The sequence below is a fragment of the Panthera tigris genome, chromosome A3 (genome assembly GCF_018350195.1).
Source record: "Panthera tigris isolate Pti1 chromosome A3, P.tigris_Pti1_mat1.1, whole genome shotgun sequence".
NCBI lineage: Eukaryota > Metazoa > Chordata > Mammalia > Carnivora > Felidae > Panthera > Panthera tigris.
The window spans coordinates 102,189,036-102,212,339 of record NC_056662.1 but is presented as its reverse complement, the minus strand read 5'-3'; the positions used below and the strand labels follow the sequence as shown (position 1 = coordinate 102,212,339).

Genomic DNA, 23,304 nt, shown 5'->3' with positions numbered 1-23,304 from the left:
GTAGGTGTACCACAGGTTTAAAAATTTTTTTTTATGTTTATTTATTTTGGGGAGAGAAACAGAGAGACAGAGTGAGTGGGGTAGGGCAGAGACAGAGGGAGATATGGAATCCGAAGCAGACTCCAGGCCCTGAGCTGTCAGCACGGAGCCTGACGCAGGACTTGACCCCACGAACCATGAGATCATGACCTGAGCTGAAGTCAAATGCTTAACGAACTGAGCCACCCAGGCGCCCCAGTGTACCACAGTTTGTGCATATCGTTCACTGAACTGAATGATACTTAGACTGTCATCTCCAGTTTTTGGTGATTATGAGTGGAACTGCTATAAGCTTTCCCATACAGCTGTGTGTGTGTGTGTGTGTGTGTGTGAATATAAATATAAATATTCTTTTCCCTTGTGCAGATATGTAGAAGTGAGATTGCTGGGTCCTATGGCAAATGCATACTTAACTTTGTAAGAAACTGCCAAACTGTATTCCATATTAGTTGTATCATTTTACATTCCCTCCTACCAGCAATGTATAAAAGACTGTGTTACGCTACATCCTCACCACTTAATATTGTCAGGTTTGTTTGTTTGTTAACAAGTCATTCCGATAAGTAGGCAGTGAGGTCTTATTGTGGTTTTTATTTCCATTTCTCTAATGACTAATAATATTGAGAATCTCTTCATGTGCTTATTTGCCATGAGGACTCTACTGGGTAAAGTTCTGTCCATCTAAAAACTGGATTAATTTCTGGGGTGCCTGGATGGCTCAGTCGGTTAAGGTCTGACTTCAGCTCAGATCATGATCTCACGGCTTGTGAGTTCGAGCCTCGCATCAAGCTCTGTGCTGAAGCTCAGAGCCTGGAAGCTGCTCTGTGTCTCCCTCCCTCTCCCTCCCTCCTTCCCTCTCTCTCTCAAAAATAAGTAAACATTAAAAAATGCATAATTTCTTATTCAGTTTTGAGTGTCCTTTATGTATTCTAATTACAAGTCTTTTTCAGATATGTGAACTGCAAATATTTTCTCTCAGTCTGTAGCTTGTTTTAAGAACACCTATCCCAGAGCAAATGTTTTATTTTTTTAATTTAATTTATTTTTTAAATTTACATCCAAGTTAATTATCATATAGTACAACAGTGATTTCAGGAGTAGATTCCTTAATGCCCCTTCCCCATTAAGCCCATCCCCTCTCCCACAACCCCTCCAGTAACCCTCTGTTTGTTCTCCATATTTATGAGTTTCTTCTGTTTTGTCCCCCTCCTTGTTTTTATATTATTTTTGTTTCCCTTCCCTTATGTTCATCTGTTTTGTATCGTAAAGTCCTCATATGACTGAAGTCATATGATATTTGTCTTTCTCTAATTTCACTTAGCATAATACCCTCCGGTTCCATCCACGTAGTTGCAAATGGCAAGATTTCATTCTTTTTGATTGCCGAGTAATACTCCATTGTATATATATATATGCCACGTCTTCTTTATCCATTCACCCATCGATGGACATTTGGGCTCTTTCCATAGTTTGGCTATTGTCGATAGCACTGCTATAAACTTTGGGGTGCACGTGCCCTTCTGAAACAGCACACCTGTATCCCTTGGATACATACCTAGTAGTGCAATTGCTGGGTCATAGGGTAGTTCTATTTTTAGTTTTTTGAGGAGCCTCCATACTGTTTTCCAGAGTGGCTTCACTAGTTTGCATTCCCACCAGCATTGCAAAAGAGATCCTCTTTCTCCGCATCCTTGCCAACATCTGTTGTTGCCTGAGTTGTTAATGTTAGCCATTCTGACAGGTGTGAGGTGGTATCTCATTGTGGTTTTGATTTGCATTTTTTCATGTGTCAGTTGGCCATCTGGATGCCTTCTTTGGAAAAGTGTCTATTCATGTCTTTTGCCGTTTCTTCACTGGAATATTTGTTTTTTGGGTGTTGAGTTGGTAAGTTCTTTATAGATTTTGGATACTAACCCTTTATATGATATGTCGTTTGAAAATGTCTTCTCCCAGTCCGTCAGTTGCCCTTTAGTTTTGCTGATTGTTTCTTTCATTGTGCAGAAGCTTTTCATTTTGATGAGGTCCCAATAGTTTATTTTTGCTTTGGTTTCCTTTGCCTCTGGAGACATGTTGACTAAGAGGTTGCTGAGGCCAAGGTCAAAGAGGTTTAAAGGTTTTAAACTTTGATGAATCTAAATTGATCAATTTTTTATTTTTATGGATCATGCCTTTGGTGTCAGGTCTGAGAACTCTTTGCCCAACCCCAGGCCCTGAAATTTTTCTTCTGTGTTTTCTGCAGATTTTTTTTTTATGGTTTTGCATTTTTACATTTAGGTCTGTGATCCATTTGGAGTTTATTCTTGTGTAAAGTGTGAGTTGTACATTGGGATCACTTTTTGCATATAGATTCCCATTTGTTCCAACATCATTTGTTGAGAAGATGATTCATTTGCCATTGAATTATTTCAGCAGCTTTGACAAAAATCAGTTCATTGCACACATATGTGAGTACTTCTGCCTGCAACACACTATCTTGATTACTATAACTCTCTAGTAAGATTTAAAACCGGGTAGATTTTAAGATTTTGTTATATTTTTCCAAAATTGTTTTGACTATTCTAGTTTCTTTGCCTTTCCATTAAAATTTTAGGATTAGGAGCGCCTGGGTAGCTCAGTCAGTTAAGCATGTAACTCTTGATTTTGGCTCACGGGGAGCTGAGTCCTATGTTAGGCTCTGTGGAACACACTTGGGATTCTCTCTCTCTCTCTCTCTCTCTCTCTCTCTCTCTCTCTCTCCCGTTGCCCTTCCCCCACACATGCACTCACGCACTCTCTTTCTCTCAAAAACAAAAAAATAAAACATTAAAAAAATAAAATTTTAGAATTAGCTTCTTTATTTCTTAGAAACAAGAAATCCTATCGGAATTTTTATTGAGATTAAATTAAATCTATTGATCAATTGGGGTGAATTGACATGTTTAACAATATCGAGTCTTCCAATCTATGAACATAATATGTCTGTCCATTTATCTAGATCTTTGATTTGTTTCATCAGCATTTAAAAATTTTCAACATAAATATACTTTGTTAGATTTATACCTAAGTTTTTCATTTTTGGAACTCCTTTAAATGGCATTATTCTATTAAATTTTCATTTCCAGTGGTATATTCCTAGTATATGGAAATCTAATGGATTTTTCCGTGTTGACCTGTTATCCTGTGGCATTGTGGAACTCCCTTATTAGGAAGTTTTTTTGTAGATTCTCTCGGATTTTTTATATAACTGATTATGTCATCTGTGAATACGGGCAGTTTTATTTCTTCTTTCCAATTTATGTGCCATTGGTTTATTTATTTAGCTTTATTACACTGACTAAAACCTCTAGTACCATGTTGGATAGGGATGTGGACATCCTTGCCTTGTTCTAGAACTTAGGAAGAAAGTATTTAGTTTTTTTTTTTTTAACATTGTGATGATAGCTATAGGGTTTTTTTGGTAGATGCCATTTGTCAAGTTAAGATTTCCTTTGAGTCATAGTTTGACAGAGTATTTATTATGAATGGATGTTGAATTTTGTCACATGCTATTTCTGCTTCAATTTCTATGATCCAGTCTGTTAAAAAAGTGGATGACCTTGATTGATTTGCTAATTTTGAAACCAGCCTTCCTGTCCCAGATAATCTTAATTGGTCTTATTTCTGTTTTTATATATGTTTCTCTATATTCCTCTGTATTTCTGGATTCCACTTGCTAATATTTCGTGAGTATTTTTGTCTGTGTTCATGAGGGGTATTGGTGTATAGTAGGGGTCAGCAAACTATGGCCCCTGGGCCACATGCAGCCCACTGCTGGTCAAATCTGGCCACACCTATTCATTTACATATTTCTGGAGCTGCTTTTTGCCCTACAGTTGCAGAGTTGAGAGGTTGCAACAGAGACCATATGGGCTTCAAAAAAGAAAATGTTTACGCCCTGGCCCTCTATAGGTAACATTTGCTGACCCTGGTTTATAGTTTTCTTCTACTGTCTTTGCCTGGTTTTGTTACCAGGGTCATGTTGGCTTCATAAAATAAGTGAAGTGTTCCCTTCTCTTCTGTTTTCTGAAAGAGCTTGTGTAGGATTTGTGTCAGTTCTTGAAATGTTTGGTAGAATTTACCAATGAAATCATGTGAACCTGGAGATTTCTTTTCTGGAAAGTTTTTTTGTTTTGTTCTGTTTAAAAATATGTTTTTAATGTTTATATATTTTTGAGAGAGAGACAGACAGAGTGTGAGCAAGGGGAGGGGCAGAGAGATAGGGAGACACAGGGTCCGAACCAGGCTCCAGGCTCCAGGCTCCGAGCTGTCAGTTGTCAGCACAGAGCCCGACGTGGGGCTGGGGCCAACAAACCGCGAGATCAGGACCCGAGCTGAAGTCAGACACTTAACTGACTGAGCCACCCAGGCGCCTCCCCCGCTTCTGGAAGGTTTTTAACTATGAATTCAATTTCTTTGACAGATACAGAACTATTTAGGTTAGGTTTCTCCTTTGGGCGAATTTTGGTAGTTTGTGGCTTTCAAAAAATTTGGTCTGTAGTCCTCTCTTTTAAATGTAGTCAACTGCTTTTAAATGCCCTGAAGATTAGTCCACATTTCTAAACAATTGATCTCCTGTAATGACAGATACTTTGTGCCATTGTTCACCGCAGAACCAAATAGTCTACTATGATTAACTTCCTTTCTTATGTAAGTAATTCTTCTGTCGTCCTGAAATTTTTTCCCCCTTTCCCCTCGGTCAAATACATAAGCACAGTGGTTTCCAGAAGCTCTTTCCTATTCCACGTTCTGTCAGGGCTGCTTTCCCTCGGAGCCTGTACTTGCCAGTCCGGCTGACCCTGACTTTGGCTGCCTGCTCTTCGGAGCTGGAGTCTATGTTTTATAGATCATACGTCTTCCTCTTTCTTGGCTCACTCCCTTGTTTTTCTGAACGCATCCTCAGGAAAATGATGTTTTAATCTGTTCTCGTGAGGTGTTCCCAAGTCACTGTCCTACTGTAGATAGTACCCTTTTTCTACACCGACCCCTTAAAGCAGTCAGCAGTACACATTATGCCCAGGCTGTCTGTGGGGAAAGCCCTCATGTGGGGCCGAGGAGCCCTCGTGCGGAACGAGGCCAGAGGAAGAGGTAAGAGGAGGGCAGCTGGCCCATCCACTGTCCCCTCCTGACCGTGTCAGGGGAGGGAGGTGGAGGAGAGGATTCCAGACTATTCCTTTATCTGTGATGAATGAGGTGGAGAAGGCATGCGTGCCCGGAGTCTAGGCTGAGATGGCTTGTTGGTCGCTTTAGAACTCAGAGTGGAAGGACACTACAATTGACCAGGGCTGTCTACACAAATCCATGGGTATGGGCTGAAGCGACAGGGACACGGGAAGCATCCAGATCTAAAATAGGGGTACAGGGATTCTCCACTCTGAGAGTTTGCATTGCGCCGCTTGGCTTCTGCAAAAGCCCTACATAAGGACCTGTTTTCACTGTCCAAAAGAAATCGGGGAGGATTTTCGCTTTTATGAAAAAAGGCAAAAAGCAAAAACAGCGGTCCGCGTTGGTTTCGCAGCGAGCTGTTGTAGAGGCTGCGGCAGCCGGAGCAGCGAGGGTGGCGCCACCAAGCTCCTTCCCTGGGAACCACACTCAGCATCTCAGCACCCAGCCTCTGGAGCTTTGAGCCGCGTCCGTGAGCATCCGAGCTTCCTCTGGGGAAGCTCAACAAAATTTCCATATAAATTAACGGTAATTCCATCTTCGCTTGAGGCCACTTTGGCTTACAAAGGGTTTCACAGGAACCCTTCACTCTCAGATAGCTGGGGGGTGGAGGGGTGGGCGTGAACAGACCTGTATTTCACAAAACAAATATTTGGTGCCTCCAATGGCCCAGGTGCCAGGATCAAGACAGACAAGGACCCCGCTTTTGGTTTCAAAAGAGCTGCCCTGGAACTGAATTTGGCAGACCTGGTGACAATTTGAGCTGGGCTCAGCTGGGCTGTTCTGCTGATCTGCTCCAGATTCAGCCCCTCTGGACTGCCAGCTTCATTCATCTGTGGACGGCTGCCAGGTTAGCCGAGGCGGGCTGGTCTCGGAGGGCCGCACACGGCCCATCATCCTTCAGCAGGCTAACCGGGCCTTTTCACATGGCGGTAGTGGCCGTGGGCCGAGACTGAGCACGAAGCACAAGACTTCTTGAGACCCTGTTCAAAAATGAACCTGGGATTTGGGGTTGATCCGGGTACGGATCCTGATGCCAGCAGATCAGGATACAACAGCCATTGAAAAGATAGTTTGTGGGGCGCCTGGGTGGCGCAGTCGGTTAAGCGTCCGACTTCAGCCAGGTCACAATCTCGCGGTCCGTGAGTTCGAGCCCCGCGTCGGGCTCTGGGCTGATGGCTCGGAGCCTGGAGCCTGTTTCCGATTCTGTGTCTCCCTCTCTCTCTGCCCCTCCCCCGTTCATGCTCTGTCTCTCTCTGTCCCAAAAATAAATAAAAGACGTTTTAAAAAAAAAAAAAAAGAAAAGATAGTTTGTTATTTACAGTTCCCAAGAAATGGGGCACACCATGCCTCATGAGGCCTCAGGAGAGACCAGGCAGAGAGATAGGGCAGGAAACTTCCTGCCTTTATTGGGGTTTCTGAGGGGAGGAATGGGTGAGACAGGGTAAGGGGACTAACCAAGTTGAGATTGGCTAGTTTGACTAATCTTAGCAGGGTTGCCCCTATAGTTGCCTGATGCCTGATCCTGGGGCTATGGAGAGAGGGGGGCTGGGGTGGGAGGGGGTGTTACTGTCTCACTAGTGCAAGAGTCAGATAAGGGGGGGATGGTTCTTGGCTTGGTCGGTTTGCATATCAAAGGTGTGCAGCGGGGGTGTGCAGGGTGTTGAGTTGTTTGCTACCTCTAGGAATTTGCTAGCCCTGAGAGGGGCAGTCTGTCCCGAGTAAGCAGGGCCCCAGATGTCAAAATACCAGATACAGAAACTACACAACATGGTTCATCTAGATCCAGCCTTGGAACTGGTATATCGCTTCTACTACATTCTCTTGGCCAAAGCAAGTCACAAGCAAGTCACAAGGCCAGCCTAGATCCGAGAGGTGGGAAAAGAGATTTCCATCTTTATGAGAAAAGCGGCACAGTCTCCTTGTAAATGATGTAGATGGCGGCGGGGGGGCGGGGGGGGGGGAAGGGGTTTGGATTGTGGCTGTTTCTGCAAACTTTCCATCATAGTGACCCAGAGATTTACTCTGCACAGTCACTTATCTTTAGACACACGTGTGCAGTCAGAGTGAGGAGGCGTGGCAGACAGGCCTTCCTGGCATCTTGGGCTTTCTCCAGAGATCCCTTCCTTCCCCTGGCACCTTCAGGAACAGGACTCAAGTCCTGTCAAGGACACCCCTGATTACAGAGAGGAATGGTGGCCCCTTTGCTCTCTTAGGGTCGTTTCTGGCCCCAGCTTTGGGAGGTGGGTATTGACAGTGTGAACGGTGAGAGCCGAGGTGTGGCCTGCTAGGGAAGGACAGTGTGACAGGGCAGCACAGTGCCTTCTTGGGGCAGCCTGGAGTCTTTCAGTTGGGAGCCAACGCCCTGCCAGGCCTGCTCACCCTAGAGGATCAATCCTGTTTATCCACATTTGATACCAGGTAGGACCAAACCATCTTGGTCTGTGAAGCTGCTGGCCTCACCATTGGGCCACCAGCCCTCCCTCCATGCTGCCCAGGCGTGCTTCCCAGCCAGCGGTCCGTGCTCCACGTGTCCCGGGATGAATGTCTGTCTCCTGTTGACAGAAGCCTGACGGTGCTGGTCACTCCCTTGATCCAGAGGGACAACGGTGGGGCTGCTGGGCTGCCGCCAGGCTTCTCAGGGCTTGTGCAGCCCTGGGGCCCTGGGACAACATCAGGGCAGACTCTCTGGGTGGGTAGAACTTTCTACATCCTTTCAAACCTTCCACCAGAGTCTTTCATGCTTCTTGGTAACTGCCCAGGACCTAAAATTAGTCCATCACGTGCATTTTCATGAAAGAAAAAAAAAGTGCCTATACTTGGACAAGACTCAAGTCTACCCATTTCAGTAAGTAGACTCTATACCTCAAGGAAGCAATCATTTATTTTCCCTGCATATAAGAAAACGTGTGCCCCCGTGGCAGTCTGGGTACCAGAATCTCCCTAGGGAGGCAGCTAAATGCAAAGAAAGGCCCAAGGAACTCATTCTGGTGATGGATTTCCAAGTAACATCGAGATACGACAATTGTTCGTGTCTGAGAACTGGAGGGCCGGGGAGAGGTTGGTGGCAACTCAAGGCACCCAGAAGTCCCCCCAAGCTGCTCGTTAGCCCCACTGTTGCCCTCTGGTTTGGCCAATGACTCAGACATTTCTCTTTATGCTAGAGATTATAGCGCCCCTAGAACCTCCACAGAAGGGGAGGGCACACTGCAAGCCCGAGAGGAGCCCTTTCCTCTCCTCCCCTGGGCTGTGTTTCCTAACTCTGCAGGAGGGGCTGGGGTCAGAGAACATGACCTACAACTGGGTGCACTGCCCAGGAAGCTGAGAGAATCGATGCTTCCAGCTTACTTGAAGAAAGGGAAAACACCATACAGTTCCAAGGTAGGGAGGGGTGTCTGTAGTGTCAGAGGCAAAAAGAAACAAAGAAAAGCTGCTTCCAGAGAAGCATCAGACACCAGTCAGTCATTTACACTGTAGTGAGAAAACATACACACAAGTTAGCATCAGTTGAACGTGTCAGTATCACCTCAGGGGCTCCTGTGATTTAGGCCTTTTGTCTGATTGCATGATTCAAGATTTTACCCTTTTAGAAGTTACCCTTACTAACCGGTAAGATAATGTGCTCATTCAACAACTTTGTCCTGAGTGCCAGTCCTGCTGGAGGCCAGTCACTCTTCTGGGCCTGAGGAGGCTGCATGATCCAAGGCAGTTTAGCAAGTGGAAAAGACTCATAGCACCGGGTCCATGTCTTGGCTCCCACTCTTCCTGAATGAGCACCCTAGGGAAAGGTCTTGCCTCTGATGACTCAGTTGCCTCCCATGAACAAGTGAGGATAACAGACATATATGTCTTACAGGATTGTAGTAAGGAGAAAATGAATGGGATTCAAAGAACAGTTTCATACTAAGTGTTCAGTTTGTCGTAGGGGAGGGGAAGCTGAGGCAGACACAGGCCCTGCTGTCATGTAGCGTCATGTAACCAAGCAGGAAGAGAAAAACAAGAGAAACGTGAGAAGTATCAGAAGGCAGGTAACTGGAATGGGGTACTGTTTTGAAGGGAGGCCAGGAGGCTACTGTACCCTTAGTAGGCAGGTACTCTCGGATAACGGAGCTTCTAAGTGAAAGTGGAAATACAGAGCCTGACTTCTGAGGACCAGGGGCAGAATTTCTGGACAGAAGAAACAGCCCGTGCAAAGGCCCTGAGATGGAAATAAGCTTGCTGAGGTGTGTGGAGAAACACAGATGAGGTCCAAACACTGGAGTTCAGCAGACAGAGGAAGGCACTCGATCTGGGCACAGTTGGCAGTGGCTGAACTTGATCACACAGGGCTCTGTAGGCAGAATAATGACCCCCCCCCAACATGTCTATATTCTTATTCCCAGAACCTGTGAATCTGACCTTGATTTTAGCTCAGTGAGACCCATGTCAGACTTCTGACCTCCAGAACTATAAGATAATAAATTTATGTTGGTTTAAGCTGCCAAGTTCATGTTTTTTTGTAGCAGCAATAGGAAGCAAATACACCCAGCTCCACGGTAAGGGAGCTGGCCTTATTCCCATGTGTAGGGAGCCATTGTTGGGGGTTAGGCGAGTATGTGATGCGGTCTGGCCTCTGACCTCTGTCTTTGGAAAGCATGGATCCTAGGGAAGGTGAGGACATGGGAAGAGCAGGTAGGACACACTTGTGGTGGTCCGGAGAGGATCATTCCAGTCTTGCTATTGCCTGGCCACCCAGAAACACTTGGGCTTGTTGACTAGTGAGGGTAGGAAGAACTGGAAGTGTAGCGCCTTCTAACTGGAAGCATTAGCCTTCATAGCCACCCAGGCTAATTGTTACTCTAAGAATAACGAATCCCAAGACCCCGAATCTCCCACCATGCCCAAGCTCAAAGCAGCCATTTTATCTGTCCCGTTAGCTTTGCCCATGCTGCCTGTGGGGACCAGGCTTTTTGTCCGCTCCATCCTCTCTTCCCCCTCTTCAAAGGAGTCAACCACAGGAGACTTGGTTTTCTGGTAAAACCCAGATGTTGATTTGCATGAGTCACAGAACTCTGGGGTCCTGTGTGAACATGAGTACACATGTATACCACATACTGAAGCAACCAACAACCAGCAAGAACCTTCCTGAAGGGTCTATGTATGTGGCAGGGGGACAACCAGGGGAACTGAGAGGGGCCACCAGCAGACAGGGGGCCTTCTCTGAGACCCTCATTCTCGTTCTCGTAAGCTGAAGAAAGAGACAGAACCTGCTTTCCGAGTGGATGGGCTAGACACAATGTGGTGCATAAGGCAGCCAAGCCATCCTCTGACTGGGTGTCCCTTAGCCTCAGTTTCTCTAGCTGTAAAATGGAGATAATGGTGCCCACCTAATAGGGCTGCATGGAGGACTGACTGAGATAAAGATGGCTGTGGTTTTTTTGGGGCGCCTGGGTGGCTCAGTCGGTTAAGCGGCCAACTTCAGCTCAGGTCATGATCTTGCGGTCCGTGAGTTCAAGCGCCGCGTCGGGCTCTGTGCTGACAGCTCAGAGCCTGGAGCCTGCTTCAGATTCTGTGTCTCCCTCTCTCTGACCCTCCCCCATTCATGCTCTGTCTCAAAAATAAATAAATGTTAAAAAAACAAACAAACAAACAAGATGGCTATGTTTTCTACAGCAGTGCCTGATGTGAAGTAGGGTACTTGGTAAATATCTGTGGAATCCTGAATGAATGAGTGAATGAATGAATGAATGAATGAATGAATAGAAACACTATATTAAATTTTGCATAACATGCCCCATTTCTGAGGCTCTGAGGTCCTCCGGTTGTGGAGAGAGGTGAGGGGAAGGCCTGACAGGTGGGCTCCAGTAGGAGACTGTGGCTGGTTGTGTGGCACAGCTCTGTGTGTGTGTGTGTGCATGTGTGTGTGAGCTGAGCTCTCCGCTGGGCTGGGCGTCATGTTTGCTAAAGATAATGCCGGTGCCGGTAAGGCACAAGCAGGTCTACAGACAAAAGTTAGCTGGGCAGCAAGCAGTTATTAGCAGGCAGGTGAAAGAATAAGGCAGGTTTGGGTGATGAGATGAATATGATTGTCCTGGCCTCACACTTCATTCCTTCACCCCTCATTCATTCATTCCTTTGTTGATTCATCTAGTTTGAGCTCAGAGCCTCTGCTCAGTGAGGAGGATACCCAGCTGTCTATAACTGGTTTTCTGCTCTCAAGCATGCAAAGCAGCCAGGGGAGCGGTGGGCTGAGAGGGTGTCCATAAGGGGGCCATCAAGGCCGGCAGGGGCTGTGGTAAAATGAGAGGAGTCAGGAGGCGGATGGAGGCAGGGCTCTTGGTGGCTCTCCATGGACCCATCTCTAAAGTAGACCCAGTCATCCTATTACATCAGGATCTGGAGAAGGCATGCTGGGGTTTAAATCCTGGATGTGTCACTGTGGCCAAGCGACCACTTGGCTTCCTCACCTATAAAGTAGGCGTAATAATGTGCCCACAGCCTGGCATTGTCGTGAGCATTTAACGAGTTACTTGTGTAAAGTGTGGTGACGGTGCTGGCTCTGGATTCCCTCTGTTGTCATCGCTTCTGTGGTCATTTTAAAAACTATACAAGATGGGGGATTGGAGTGTAAATGTAGAATTATGGACAGCCAGCATAAACCCCCAAGTGCCCTGAGCACCCAGGGGTCCGGAGCTCCAAAAGGAGTCTCAGCTGGAAGACTGTGGTGGCTAATTTTACGTGTCCACTTGGCTAGACCAAAATACCCGAATATTTGATCGAACGCTTAGGATCTAGATGTTGCTGTGAAGGTAGTTTTTAGATGTGATTAGCATCAAACCAGGAGACTTTAAGTAAAACAGATGCCTTTCATGATGTGGGTGGGCCCCCATCAAAAGACCAAGAGCCACCAAGATGGAAGGAATTCTGTCTCTAAACTGCCTTTGGATTCAAGCTACATCAACTGTTCCCTGGGTCTTCAGCCTGCCACGTGCTTTGCAGATTTTGACTTCTCAGCCCCCACAACTGCATGAGCCAGTTTCTTAAAATAAATCTGCCTCTCATCCTCTGTCTCTCTCAATAGGTTGTGTGCATACACAGTGTGCATTCTGTTGGTTCTGTTTCTCTAGAGAAGCCTGACAAGGGCCTTGGCCAACCCCCCAAGCAAAATTCACTCACTTCCCCCAGAAGCATTCACTTTCTCTCCTCTTCTGGGGTGCTGGGTAGAGGTCACTGAGATGAGGGAAGGCGAAGGAGTTATAACCCGCCTCTGACTTGCTCTAAAATTAAAATAACTTCTGGAGAAAAAAACATGCACAAATCCGACATGACTCAGACGCGGAGGGCTTCAAGCCTTGGCTAGCAGGCACACATTTGGCAAGTGTGCTCTGTCCTTTCATAGACCTAATGGCATCAAAACATCTGTGTTCCCATTAACAAAATGCTGACATGACACATAGCTGTGGCTTAGAAGAAACCAGCTCAAGAGACGGCCTCTCTGAGGTCTGAGGGGTCATCCGTGGCCACCTGAAGGGGTCTCGGGGTTCTACTGTCAGCGAGGTGGCTCTCGGGGATTGTCACTGTCTCAAGACTGTCACCGTAAGAAAGGCCATTGAGCCAGGTCATGTGAGAACAAAAGCCTCAAAGACCACCCCCCCCCCCAACCACGCACACCCCTGGAAATGCACCCATGCCCTTAGGTGCCTTGAGAGCAGGCGCTGGGTCTTGAATTTCATTTATAAATTGAACCCAAATGGCCAGAAGGCATGGATGTAGTGGCAGGGGTCAGGTCTTCTGGGTTCTGGCATAGTGATGGGGTGAGCTGGGGTGGGGGATGCATATAGCCTTTGTCTTTGTCCATACCTGGCCCAGCAGGTAGAGTGTTGAGGTATAAAATGGCTCTGGAAGCCCACCTCTACTGGGGCACTGGTTAGTTTCAGAGAAAGGGAGTGTTGTAAGCTCTGATGAATGTCCATTAGATCCTCCAGAATAAATATTATGAGAGAATGGGTTGGGAAGAAGGTGGGCAAGATTTCCCCGGGGGGTAGCAGGGAGGGTGGAATATGGTTTGATGGCTGCATTACTTCCAAGAACCTTCGGACCAGCGCCCCCACCCTCCTGGCTCTCAGCACTGGCCTGTGTGTTCCAGAACCATCTATGCCACCTCCACCCCAGCTTGGGAACAGCCAGGTGGGGTGACTTCTGTTGCTACTTCTTTCACTGGCTCATGTCTTTCCCTGCAAATACTGCCATTGGCATGGAGTGACATGAAGTGCCCACCCATTTGAAGAGTTTGAACACGGACACCGTAAATCCTGGTCTTTTCTCCTCAAAGATGGAAGAGTTTCTCTGCATGTCTCTTCTTGGTACCATTTCAAAGAAATTATTAACTCAAAGAAATGGAAACTATTTTTCGTTATTTATTGTCAACGGCATAAGCCAGGCGTGGAGCCAAGCTTTCAAAGGGATGGAAACTTAAACCATTTGAGGGGATCTCCTCAAGAAAAATATTAACAATGGGGCACCTGGGTGGCTCAGTCGGTTGAGCGTCTGACTTCAGCTCAGGTCATGATCTTGAGGTTCATGAGTTCGAGCCCCACATCGGGCTCAGTGCCGTCAGCACAGAGCCCACTTAGGATCCTCTGTTCCCCTCTCTGTGCTCCTCCTCTGCTTACTGTCTCTCTCTATCAAAAATAAATAACATCAAAAAATTTAAAATAAAGAAAAACATTAAAAATGAGGGCCCCTTGAGGGCTCTGGAAGAGACCTTTGAAAGTGGGGGCCCCGACGTGGTGACTTCCTCAGCCACTGGGGTATGCCCTCCCTTCCCTGTGTGGAGCCCTCCCCTTGCCAGCCCCATCTGGATTTGACCTTTGCCCGGTCATGGCTTTGGTGAGCCTTCCCACCTGAGTGGGAGGAAGGCTATAAAAAGGCATGTGGAGCCTGTGGTTGTTTTTTGCAGTTGGGGTCTGAGACCTTGAGATGGGAAGGGTCTGCCCAAAGCCAGGCTTTGCTGTGGCAGTGCCAGGCTGCCATGCAGGTGGCGGACTCCTGAGGGTTTGGCCTCTTTCCTGTCCCCCGACCCCAGAGGCCCTCACAGCCCCCTCGGCCCAACCTTGCCAAGGGCTACATTTGCAAAGAGGAAAGGACTTGTTTCCATGCTTCCGCCCCTCTCAGCCCAGAGCAGGAGATGGCAATGGGTGTGGGAGGGAAGCTGGCTGACAAGTGGAGCCCCTTCCCCAGACTGAAGAGAGCACTGGGGTCAGAAGTGAAATCGAGGGCCAGGGTCCCTTGATGATAACTGCTTTCTGACGTCCACGCAATGCCACAAGCCAGTGCCAAGAAGAGGGAGCTGATACAGAACCTGCATCCTGTGGTCCAGCCTGTGCAAGATGACCCTGGTATATGTGTGCATGTGTGTCTAATCCAAGTTCAAAACAGACAGAAAGTCAACAGTGGTTGTCTCTGATCATGGGACTTGCTTATTCTTTGTTTCGATGTGTTTTCAGTATTTTGAATTGTTTTGCAGGAAGTATGCTTTCTATGATCATGCAAAATGATAAATCATTCTTTCTCGGTTTGGAAAGGGAAAACACTTAGCTCTTCAGCCCCCCTCCTGTGTTCTTTTGTTCCCATAATGCAGACCTCCTGAGCCCTTGACTTGGTCTGTAAGGATTCCAACCTCATGGCCCAGCCCTACAGATGAACCCAGTCATGCTTGTGCCAAAGTCCCACTCCAGGCAACAGATTTGAGGGTGGCTTTCAAGGGATCCATTTCTAGCACTTTGGGATCAAGGAATTCCCCTGTTAGTAGCAACTGCCATACAGACCCATCAAACCTCATGTCAAAAGACAGTCATTCTCTCTGTTCCCTGGCACCCTGGCCCCTACCCGGCCTGCTGGCTCAAGGATCTTTCTTTTCTTTCTTTTTTTTTTTTTTTTTTAGTATTAGGGACTTTATTTTATTTTATTATTTTTATTTTTAATTTTATGTTTAGTATTAGGGACTTTATTTTTAATATACTATTTAATATAATAAATAGTATTATTTTTAATATTGGGCTTTATTTTTTATTATTTTTATTTATTATTTTATTTTTAATATTAGGGACTTTATTTTTTTTACTCTCTCTCTCTCTCTATGTATTTCACTATATATATTTCTGTATATTGTGTATTATTATTATATATTATATATTATATCATATATATATATATATATATATATAGTGAAATAATCACCACAGTAAGTTTAGTAAACATCACCTTCCAGAGCTACAAGTTGTTTTTCTCTTGTGATGAGAACTTTGAACACCTCCTCTCTTAGCCACTTTCAAATATACAGTACAGTACTGTTCACGGTAGTCATTATGCTGTACCTCACATCCCCAGAACTTATTTATCTTAGAACTGGAAGTTTGTACCTTTTGACCCCCCTTCATGCATTTCCTCCGCTCCCCCCAACCCTTCAACTCAAGCAACCACCAATCTGTTTGGTGTCTTAGATCTCACATATAAGTGACTTCATGTAGTATTTGTCTTTCTCTGTCTGACTTATTTCACTTAGCATAATGTCCTCAAGGTGTATCCATATTGTCTCAAATAGCGAAATGTTCTTCTTTTTTATGGCTGAGTAATATTCCACTGTGTGTGTGTGTGTGTGTGTGTGTGTGTACACACATATACATATATATGTATATATGTACACATATATATACACACCACATTTTTAAATCTTTTCCCCCAGCGGTGGGCACTGAGTTTGCTTCCATATGTTGGCTAGAGTGAATAATGGTGCAACAAACATGGGGCTGCAGATGTCTTTCTGAGAGAGTGATCTTGTTTCCTTTGGATACAGTGGATATAGAATTGCTGGATCATATGGCAGTTCCATTTTTAATTTTTTGAGGAACCTCCATACTCTTTTCCACAGCACCTGCACCAATTTACATTCCCGCCAACAGCGCACAAGTAAGCAGTCCCTTTTCTCCACTACCTTGCCAACACTTGTTATTTCTTATCCTTTTGATCCTAGCCATCCGGAGAGGTGTGAGGTGATCTCACTGTGGTATTGATTTGCATTTCCTTGATGATAAATGATATTGAGCATCTTTTCGTGTACCTGTTGGCCATCTGGATATCTTCTTTTAAAAAAAAAATGTCCATTCAGAGGCATCTGGGCGTCTCAGTCGGTTAAGTGTCCAACTCTAGATTTGGGCTCAGGTCACGATCTCAAGGTTCGTGAGTTCAGGCCCTGCATCAGGCTCTGTGCTGACAGTGCAGAGCCTGCTTGGGATTCTCTCACCCTCTCTCCCTGCCCCTCTGCCATGCATGTGTGTGTGCCCTTTCTCTCTCTCAAAATAAAAAAGAAAAAGAAAAATGTCTATTCAGTTCCTCTGCCCATTTTTAATTAGATAGGGTTTGTTTGTTTTTTTTTTTTGCTATTGAATTATATGAGTTCTTTATATATTTTGGATACTAACACCTAATCAGATATATGATTTGCAAATATTTTCTCCCACTCTCTATGTTGCCTTTTCATCTTGTTGATGGTTTTCTTTGCTGTGCTGGAGCTTTTTTAGTTTGATGTAGATCCATTTGTTTATCTTTGCTTTTGTTGCCTTTGCTTTTGGTGTTAAAGCCCCAAAAAATCATTGCCAAGACCAATGCCAGGGAGCTTACCCTCTACGTTATCTTTTAGGAGTTTTATGGTTTTAGGTCTTAAGTTCAAGCCTTTAACCCAGTTTGAGTTAGTTTTTGTGTGTGGTGTAAGATAGGGATCCAGTTTCATTCTTTTGCATGTGGCAGTCCAGTTTTCCCAGCACCATTTATTGAAGAGACTGTCCCTTCCCCGTTGTGTGTTCTTACCTCCTTTGTCATAAATTAATTGGCCGTGGGGTGCCTGGGTGGCTCAGTCGGTTAAGCGTCCGACTTCAGCTCAGGTCATGAGCTCACGGTCTGTGAGTTTGAATCCCATGTCCGGCTCTGTGCTGACAGCTCGGAGCCTGGAGCCTGCTTCAGATTCTGTGTGTCCCTCTCTCTCTGCCTCTCTCCTGCTCATGCTCTGTCTCTCTCTGTCTCAAAAATAAATAAAAACATTAAAAAAAATTTTTTAATAAAGAAATAAATTAATCGGCCATAAGCACATGGGTTTATTTCTGGGCTCACAGAGTTCCTTGTTACACCAATTTGTTCTGTTAGCATCACCCCGGTGAGGATGGAGGCAGGGATGGGCCAGGGCTCTGAGATCTTCCCTTAGCAAGTCTGCCTGAAACCCTTCCATCGGCCTCCCCTCCTAGGATGAGGTCTTTCTGTGCTTGGTCTTGAAGGTTTTTCCATTGTGACTGGTGAGGTGAGCACTTAGGAGGTTGGTGCCTATTGTCCACTGTGTGGGTGTTGGGAAGGGCTCCGTAAAGTGCACTAGAAGCAGAGGACAGCTGTGCCTGGACCCAGAAGCCAGTTAGACACCCTTGGCTGCCCAGTGGCCGAGTGGAACCCGGGCCTCTTTTCCTCCACATGCTCTGTTCTCCTTTCTCTACTTCTAGGAGACCCATGGCACCAACCCAGGCCCCTGGCAGAGGCCGTGGCACTAATCTCCTCTTCCCCACTTCAGAATGTAGCCTTTCCGTGTCCCCTGGGGCAGCTGTGGCCCAGTGAGCCTTCTCCAGATGTCAGGGCCCTGGCCACCTTGTGCAAGAGGGAGGCAGCTGCTCACCGGGCTCAGTGTGGTCAGGGATGTTTCTTCCACTCTGGCCCTGCTTCCTGTCCCCACTGCCTGTGCTCCCTGACCTGAAACTTGCACAGGAGCCAGAACTCCACTCCTGTTGGTTATGTTGCTCAGGTCATAGAGTTATCAGCTGCTAGTGCAAATTAATCGATAAGATCATTCACCACAGAGGGATGTGTGAAGAACAAATGAGACAGGGCGTAAGGCACTCCACTGGGGCATGTGCAGCCGAGAGTTTGGGGTCTGGGGGTGGTAGCTCTGGGATGGACGTCATCTGTGTTCCCATTTTGGCCTTACCACTCCTAAGCTGCATGATTCAGGGACCGCTGCTTGAGTTTCAGCCCATATATTTTCATCTGTGATATAGAGACAATCCCAGGCCTTCACGGGCTTGCTACCAGCCAGCAGTACTCTTTGAAGTAGAAATGGCCTTGTCAACTGTGACGAACTTCACAAGTGTAACACATAAGTCATGAAGCCATCTTTTTTTTTTTAATTAAAAAAAATTTTTTTAACGTTTATTCATTTTTGAGAGATAGAGTGTGAGCGGGGAGGGGCAGAGAGAGACAGACAGACAGACAGAATCAGAATCTGAGCTGTCAGCACAGAGCCCGACACTGGGCTTGAACTCACAAACCATGAGATCATGACCTGAGCCAAAGTCAGGCGCCCAACCAACTGAGCCACCCAGGCACCCCAGTCAGGAAGCCATCTATAAAAGCAGCCTCTAATCACATCTTGGCCTTTTGGCTAAGATCCAGTGTGTAAGCAGCTTCTTCTTTTTTTCTTTATGGGAGGAGAAGTGGGTGTGGGAAACCCAGTCTGGGTAGGATGGCGGGTGGTGCTGAGCAGGTAGGGGATTGCAGGAGGTCACTTGCTGCCCCGGTGCCCCAGAACCTGCGTGGGAATGACCACAATGGGGGAGAAGGGAGGAAAACAAACAAAACCTCTCTTCCCAGCAATTGCATTTGGGGCTAGGCCCAGTCAGGCCCCAGTTAGGGTGGAGACCAAGGAGCCCCCATGGGTTAACGAGTTCCAGGGGCAACTGGGGATTCAGCTTTGTCAAAAGCATCCATTGAAGCGGGCCAGTGAGTCATCTGTTTGGTGAAATCCCCAAGGTGCCTTGGCCTGGCAGCCGCCCTGGGAGAACGGCAGTGGCTCTGTTTCCACCGTGGTGGCAGCACGCCATTGGCAAGGCTGGAAGCCACCCAGGCTGCGGAGGCCACATGACTCCCAGCCGCCCTGCGCCCTTTGAGAAAATTATGTAAAATTATAAAACCAGTACTCGTTGTAGAAAAGAATTAGGTATAAAAAATAAAATTAAAAATGATCCATAAGCCTATCCCGAGAGATAACTCTCACTGTCTTCTTGCTGCTCTCCTTTGTTCCGTGCGGGTAATATGAGTCAGGTTAGATAAGGCCAGGCTGAGGGAACGCACAGACCCCATGGGACTCCCCCCAAGGCCAAGGTCCTACTGTAAGGAAGGTCCCTTCTTTACTCCTTTTCATGTTCTGGCTCTAAAGGGCAATTGAGACTGGAAACCTTGAGGTTTCTATCACTAAGTGTGATGCTGGGTTAGATAGTCTTTATCATGATAAGCACATGCCACCTTTTTCCGTTTTTTAAGCTTTTTAGGATTTTAAAAAGTTGTTTATTTTTGAGAGAGAGAGCACGAGTGGAGGAGGGTCAGAGAGAGAGGGAGACAGAGGACCTGAAACGGGCTCTCCGCCATCAGAGCAGAGCCCAATGTGGGGCTCGAACTCACAAACTGTGAGATCATGACCTGAGCGGAAATCAAAAGCCAGACGCTGAACCAACTGAGCCACCCAGGCGCCCCTGTTTTGTAAGCTTTATAAAAACCATTATAACTGGACTTTGACTTTCATCGAATGCTTCTTTAACTCTACTGAATTTCCTCTTTATTTGCCTTGTTACATTTTTTAAAGAACAGGAACCATCGAGCATCCCTGGTTTGACTGGTTTATGTTTTATCATCCATCTGTTTTTAAAATTGTTCAAGAGAGAAAGAAAGAAAAAGTTCACGAAGCCCAGATTTCAGAGCATTAATTCAGAGTGAAGAATTAGGAAGTACTTTTGAAGTAAGACTACTGATCATAAGGCACTTAGGTTTGCTGTTCAACCTCCCAATCATTTAGAATCATCAGTTCTGCCCTTTGCCCTGAAAAGCAGGAGTTTTGTTTTTCTTGAGAAGCGATCTGGCGCTAGGATATGTGTGCTCAGGACCTTTGTCTGGTGACCTAACTCAGCACCAGATGTCGGGACGCCTTGGGAGGCCACTCTCCCATCGTGCTTAGCGAGCCACTAGGGCGTTTGGGGCCCAGGGGTCTGGGTGGCTTCTGGAAGCTGAGAGCGAGCTCATGGCACTGAAGCAGCCATGGTGGTGGTGGTGGTGGTGGTGGTGGTGGTGACTTTTTCTCTCCGCAGAACTGTCTCAACAAACAGCAGCTCCTCACGGCCATCCGCCAGCTGCAGCAGGTGCTGAAGGGCCAGGAGACGCGCTTCGCAGAGGGCATCCGCAACATGAAGAACCGGCTGGCTGCACTGCAGAACTCTGTGAACAGAGTGGGCCCAGACACCCCCCCAGGTGGGTCCCCACATCTGCACCACTAGGGTCACACGCAACACTCGGGCCCTTCACCTGTGAGTTCTGTTCCCATCCCCACCTGCCCATGCCTCACCCTGTCCTGAAGTGGATTCCGGGCCTTTCCCTACCTCGCCTCCTGCTGGGGGCCCGTTTTAAAACCCTGGTTGGGGGGTGCCTGCGTGGCTCAGTCAGTTGAGCATCCAGCTCTTGGTTTTGGCTCTGGTCATGATCTCAAGCCCCACGTCGGGCTCTGCACGGATGGCTCGGAGCCTACTTGGGATTCTGTCTGTCTCTCTCTACCCCTCCCCTGCCCATGCTCTCTCTCTCTCAAAATAAATAAATAAACATTGAAAAAAATAAATAATAAATTTAAAAATAAAATAAGATACTTGTTGGTAGGGAGCGTATGGTGAGTGTGTTAAAAAAAGCATCTGCTGGCTCTCCTCTCCCCCATCTGAAGGTCACCCATTTCCCCTTTTCATTTGAGGCTTGCTAATGCTCTCGTCTACATAGTATCCTCACAGAATTGTCAAAAGACACCACTCTTAGAGCGTGAGCTGCTTTTCCCTTCCCTGTCCCCACCCAGGAAGACTCCATTTGGTTCCATTCTTTAAAAAAATTTTTATCGGCTATTTTCTTCTAGTAGTTTTAAGTTTACAACAAAACTGAATGGGAAGCACAGAGAGCTCCCTCCCTGAACATACACCCTCCCCGAACACACACACCACCTCCCCTCCACAACGTCCCACACCAGTGTGGCATGCCTGCTACTCCCCCAACCAACATTGGCTTCAGTTTCTCAGACATGACGTTAGTCCTCTGACCTGAGTCCTCCATTAGTGGGAGGGGGTGCTACTGAGGGCAAGTCCCGTTTGGTGAGGGTTACGGTGGAACCTCCGAGGGTAGGACTCTGACAGACACTGGGCGTTTTCCAGGTTGTCCCAGTAAACAGTTTACACTGTGGGGCCATTGGATGGGTGACTGGATTTCCTCTGGCCTCTCCTCAGGGTGAGGGGAGTCAGGGGGCCAGTCACCATGTTTGTTCTACTTCATGAGCCTATGGAATATCTGCTGTCATTGACTCATGTCAGACAATTTATCAAGGGCCTCCTTTGTTGTGTGAGACGAAGTTTCCTGTGGAAGGCGTTGGATTCCCTACCTCTTCAGAGATTACAGCAGCAAATCCAGAGTCTCCCCAGCACTGAGTTGCTGCTGTTCTCCTCGGCCCCACCGGTACAGAGTTAGACCTACATGCCAAACTCCTCACACTCTCCAAGGCACTGTGAGGCCCAGCCTTCAGTGGGGCTCCCCACAGCCAGACTCTGAGAGGCAGGCAGGGCATCCTTCCTTTGTGCTACAGATGAGGAAACTGAGGCCAATAGGAGTAAGTTAGCAGTAATAGGTACCAGATGTGATTTTTTTTTTTTCCTGCTAGCTGCACAACTACACAGCTCCTTTCTGCTTTCATAGGATCACAGCTCCCATGGTCCTTGGGAGTTTCCAAGAAGAACCTGCAAGAGATAATTCATAAAACTGCCCTGCCTATATTAGAGGCTTCTGTCCACTAGAGTAGATAGAGAGGTCTATTGTTAAATTATTGATCTTCTTATTGCCGGATTCCGGGTCTTTCTTCCTTGAACCAGAGAAAATTTTATTAAGTGGCCAATTCGCTTTTTGTAAGATTTTTTTTTTTAAGTTTAAGTGGCCAATTCACTTTTTATAAGACTTTTTTTTAAGTTTACTTATTTATTTTTGAGAAAGAGAGAGTGCAGGGGAGGGGCAGAGAGAGAGGAAGACAGAATCCCAAGCCAGCTCTGCACGATCAGGACAGAGCCCGACGTGGGGCTCGAACTCACGGAACTGTGAGATCATGACCTGAGCTGAAATCAAGAGTCAGATGCTTAGCCGACTGAGCCACAAAGTGCTCCTGCCAATTCTCTTTTTAAATATTGGCACAGTGCATTCTGTCTCTCCCATGTGTTGGACATGGAAGCAGGCAGTTGTCAGGATCCCCACTGCGGGGTAGGGGTTAGGAGGCTGAGCCTGGGCCTGGAGCCTGCAGGTAGTAGGGAAGTTATCTGTTACTTTTTTTTTTTTACTTAAAAAATATATTTATTTGGCGGTGGGGGGGAGGAAGGGCAGAGAGGGAGAGAGAGAGAGAGAGAGAGAGAGAGAGAGAGAGAGAGAGAATCCCAAGCAGGCTCTACACTCTCAGCACAGAGCCCCATGTGAGGCTCAAACTCACAAACCATGAGATCATGACCTGAGACCAAATCAAGAGTCGGACACTTAACCAACTGAGCCAACCAGGTGCCCTGTCTTTTACTTTTTTTTTTTTCCCTAAGGGCATTTGCTGGGAGTCAGGAAGAATGATTTCTAGGCCTGGAGACTTCTTGGCCTTCCTCTTTCTGGCTTCTAAGAATCTCCCTCCTATTTTCCCAGCTTTCCTTTCTGGGGAACATCAAAACCCATCAGCTTCAGGGCTTACCAGGCAGCCTCATTCGATTCGTGCTCCCAGTCTCTAGGATTGCTTCACTGCTGATTTCATGCCTTACACAGTAACCTCATTCCAGAAAGCACGGGGAGCTTCCCTGTGGCCCTGTAGACTCACCACATCGTGTTCATAATGAACCAGCCGAGGGGCACGTCCTTCACTGGACAGAGGCCTTTGGCTCCAATTTGAGAAGTGACTGCAAATTGATTTTTAATTGACCTGTACCCACTTATTAATTCTACTAACACTTATTGAGCACCTACTGTGTGCCAGAGACTGTTGCA

At 46.7% G+C, this 23,304-nt stretch overlaps 1 protein-coding gene across 1 annotated transcript in view; it reads left to right on the top strand.

The window, feature by feature from the left end:
• The window catches only part of FBLN7 (fibulin 7), a 49,388-nt gene that overhangs the window by 3,765 nt on the left and 22,319 nt on the right, over nucleotides 1-23,304 (top strand). Inside the window, exon 2 of the mRNA XM_042982003.1 lies at nucleotides 20,367-20,526. Within this exon, the coding sequence (XP_042837937.1) occupies nucleotides 20,367-20,526 (160 nt within the window). The remainder of the gene's footprint in view (nucleotides 1-20,366; nucleotides 20,527-23,304) is intronic.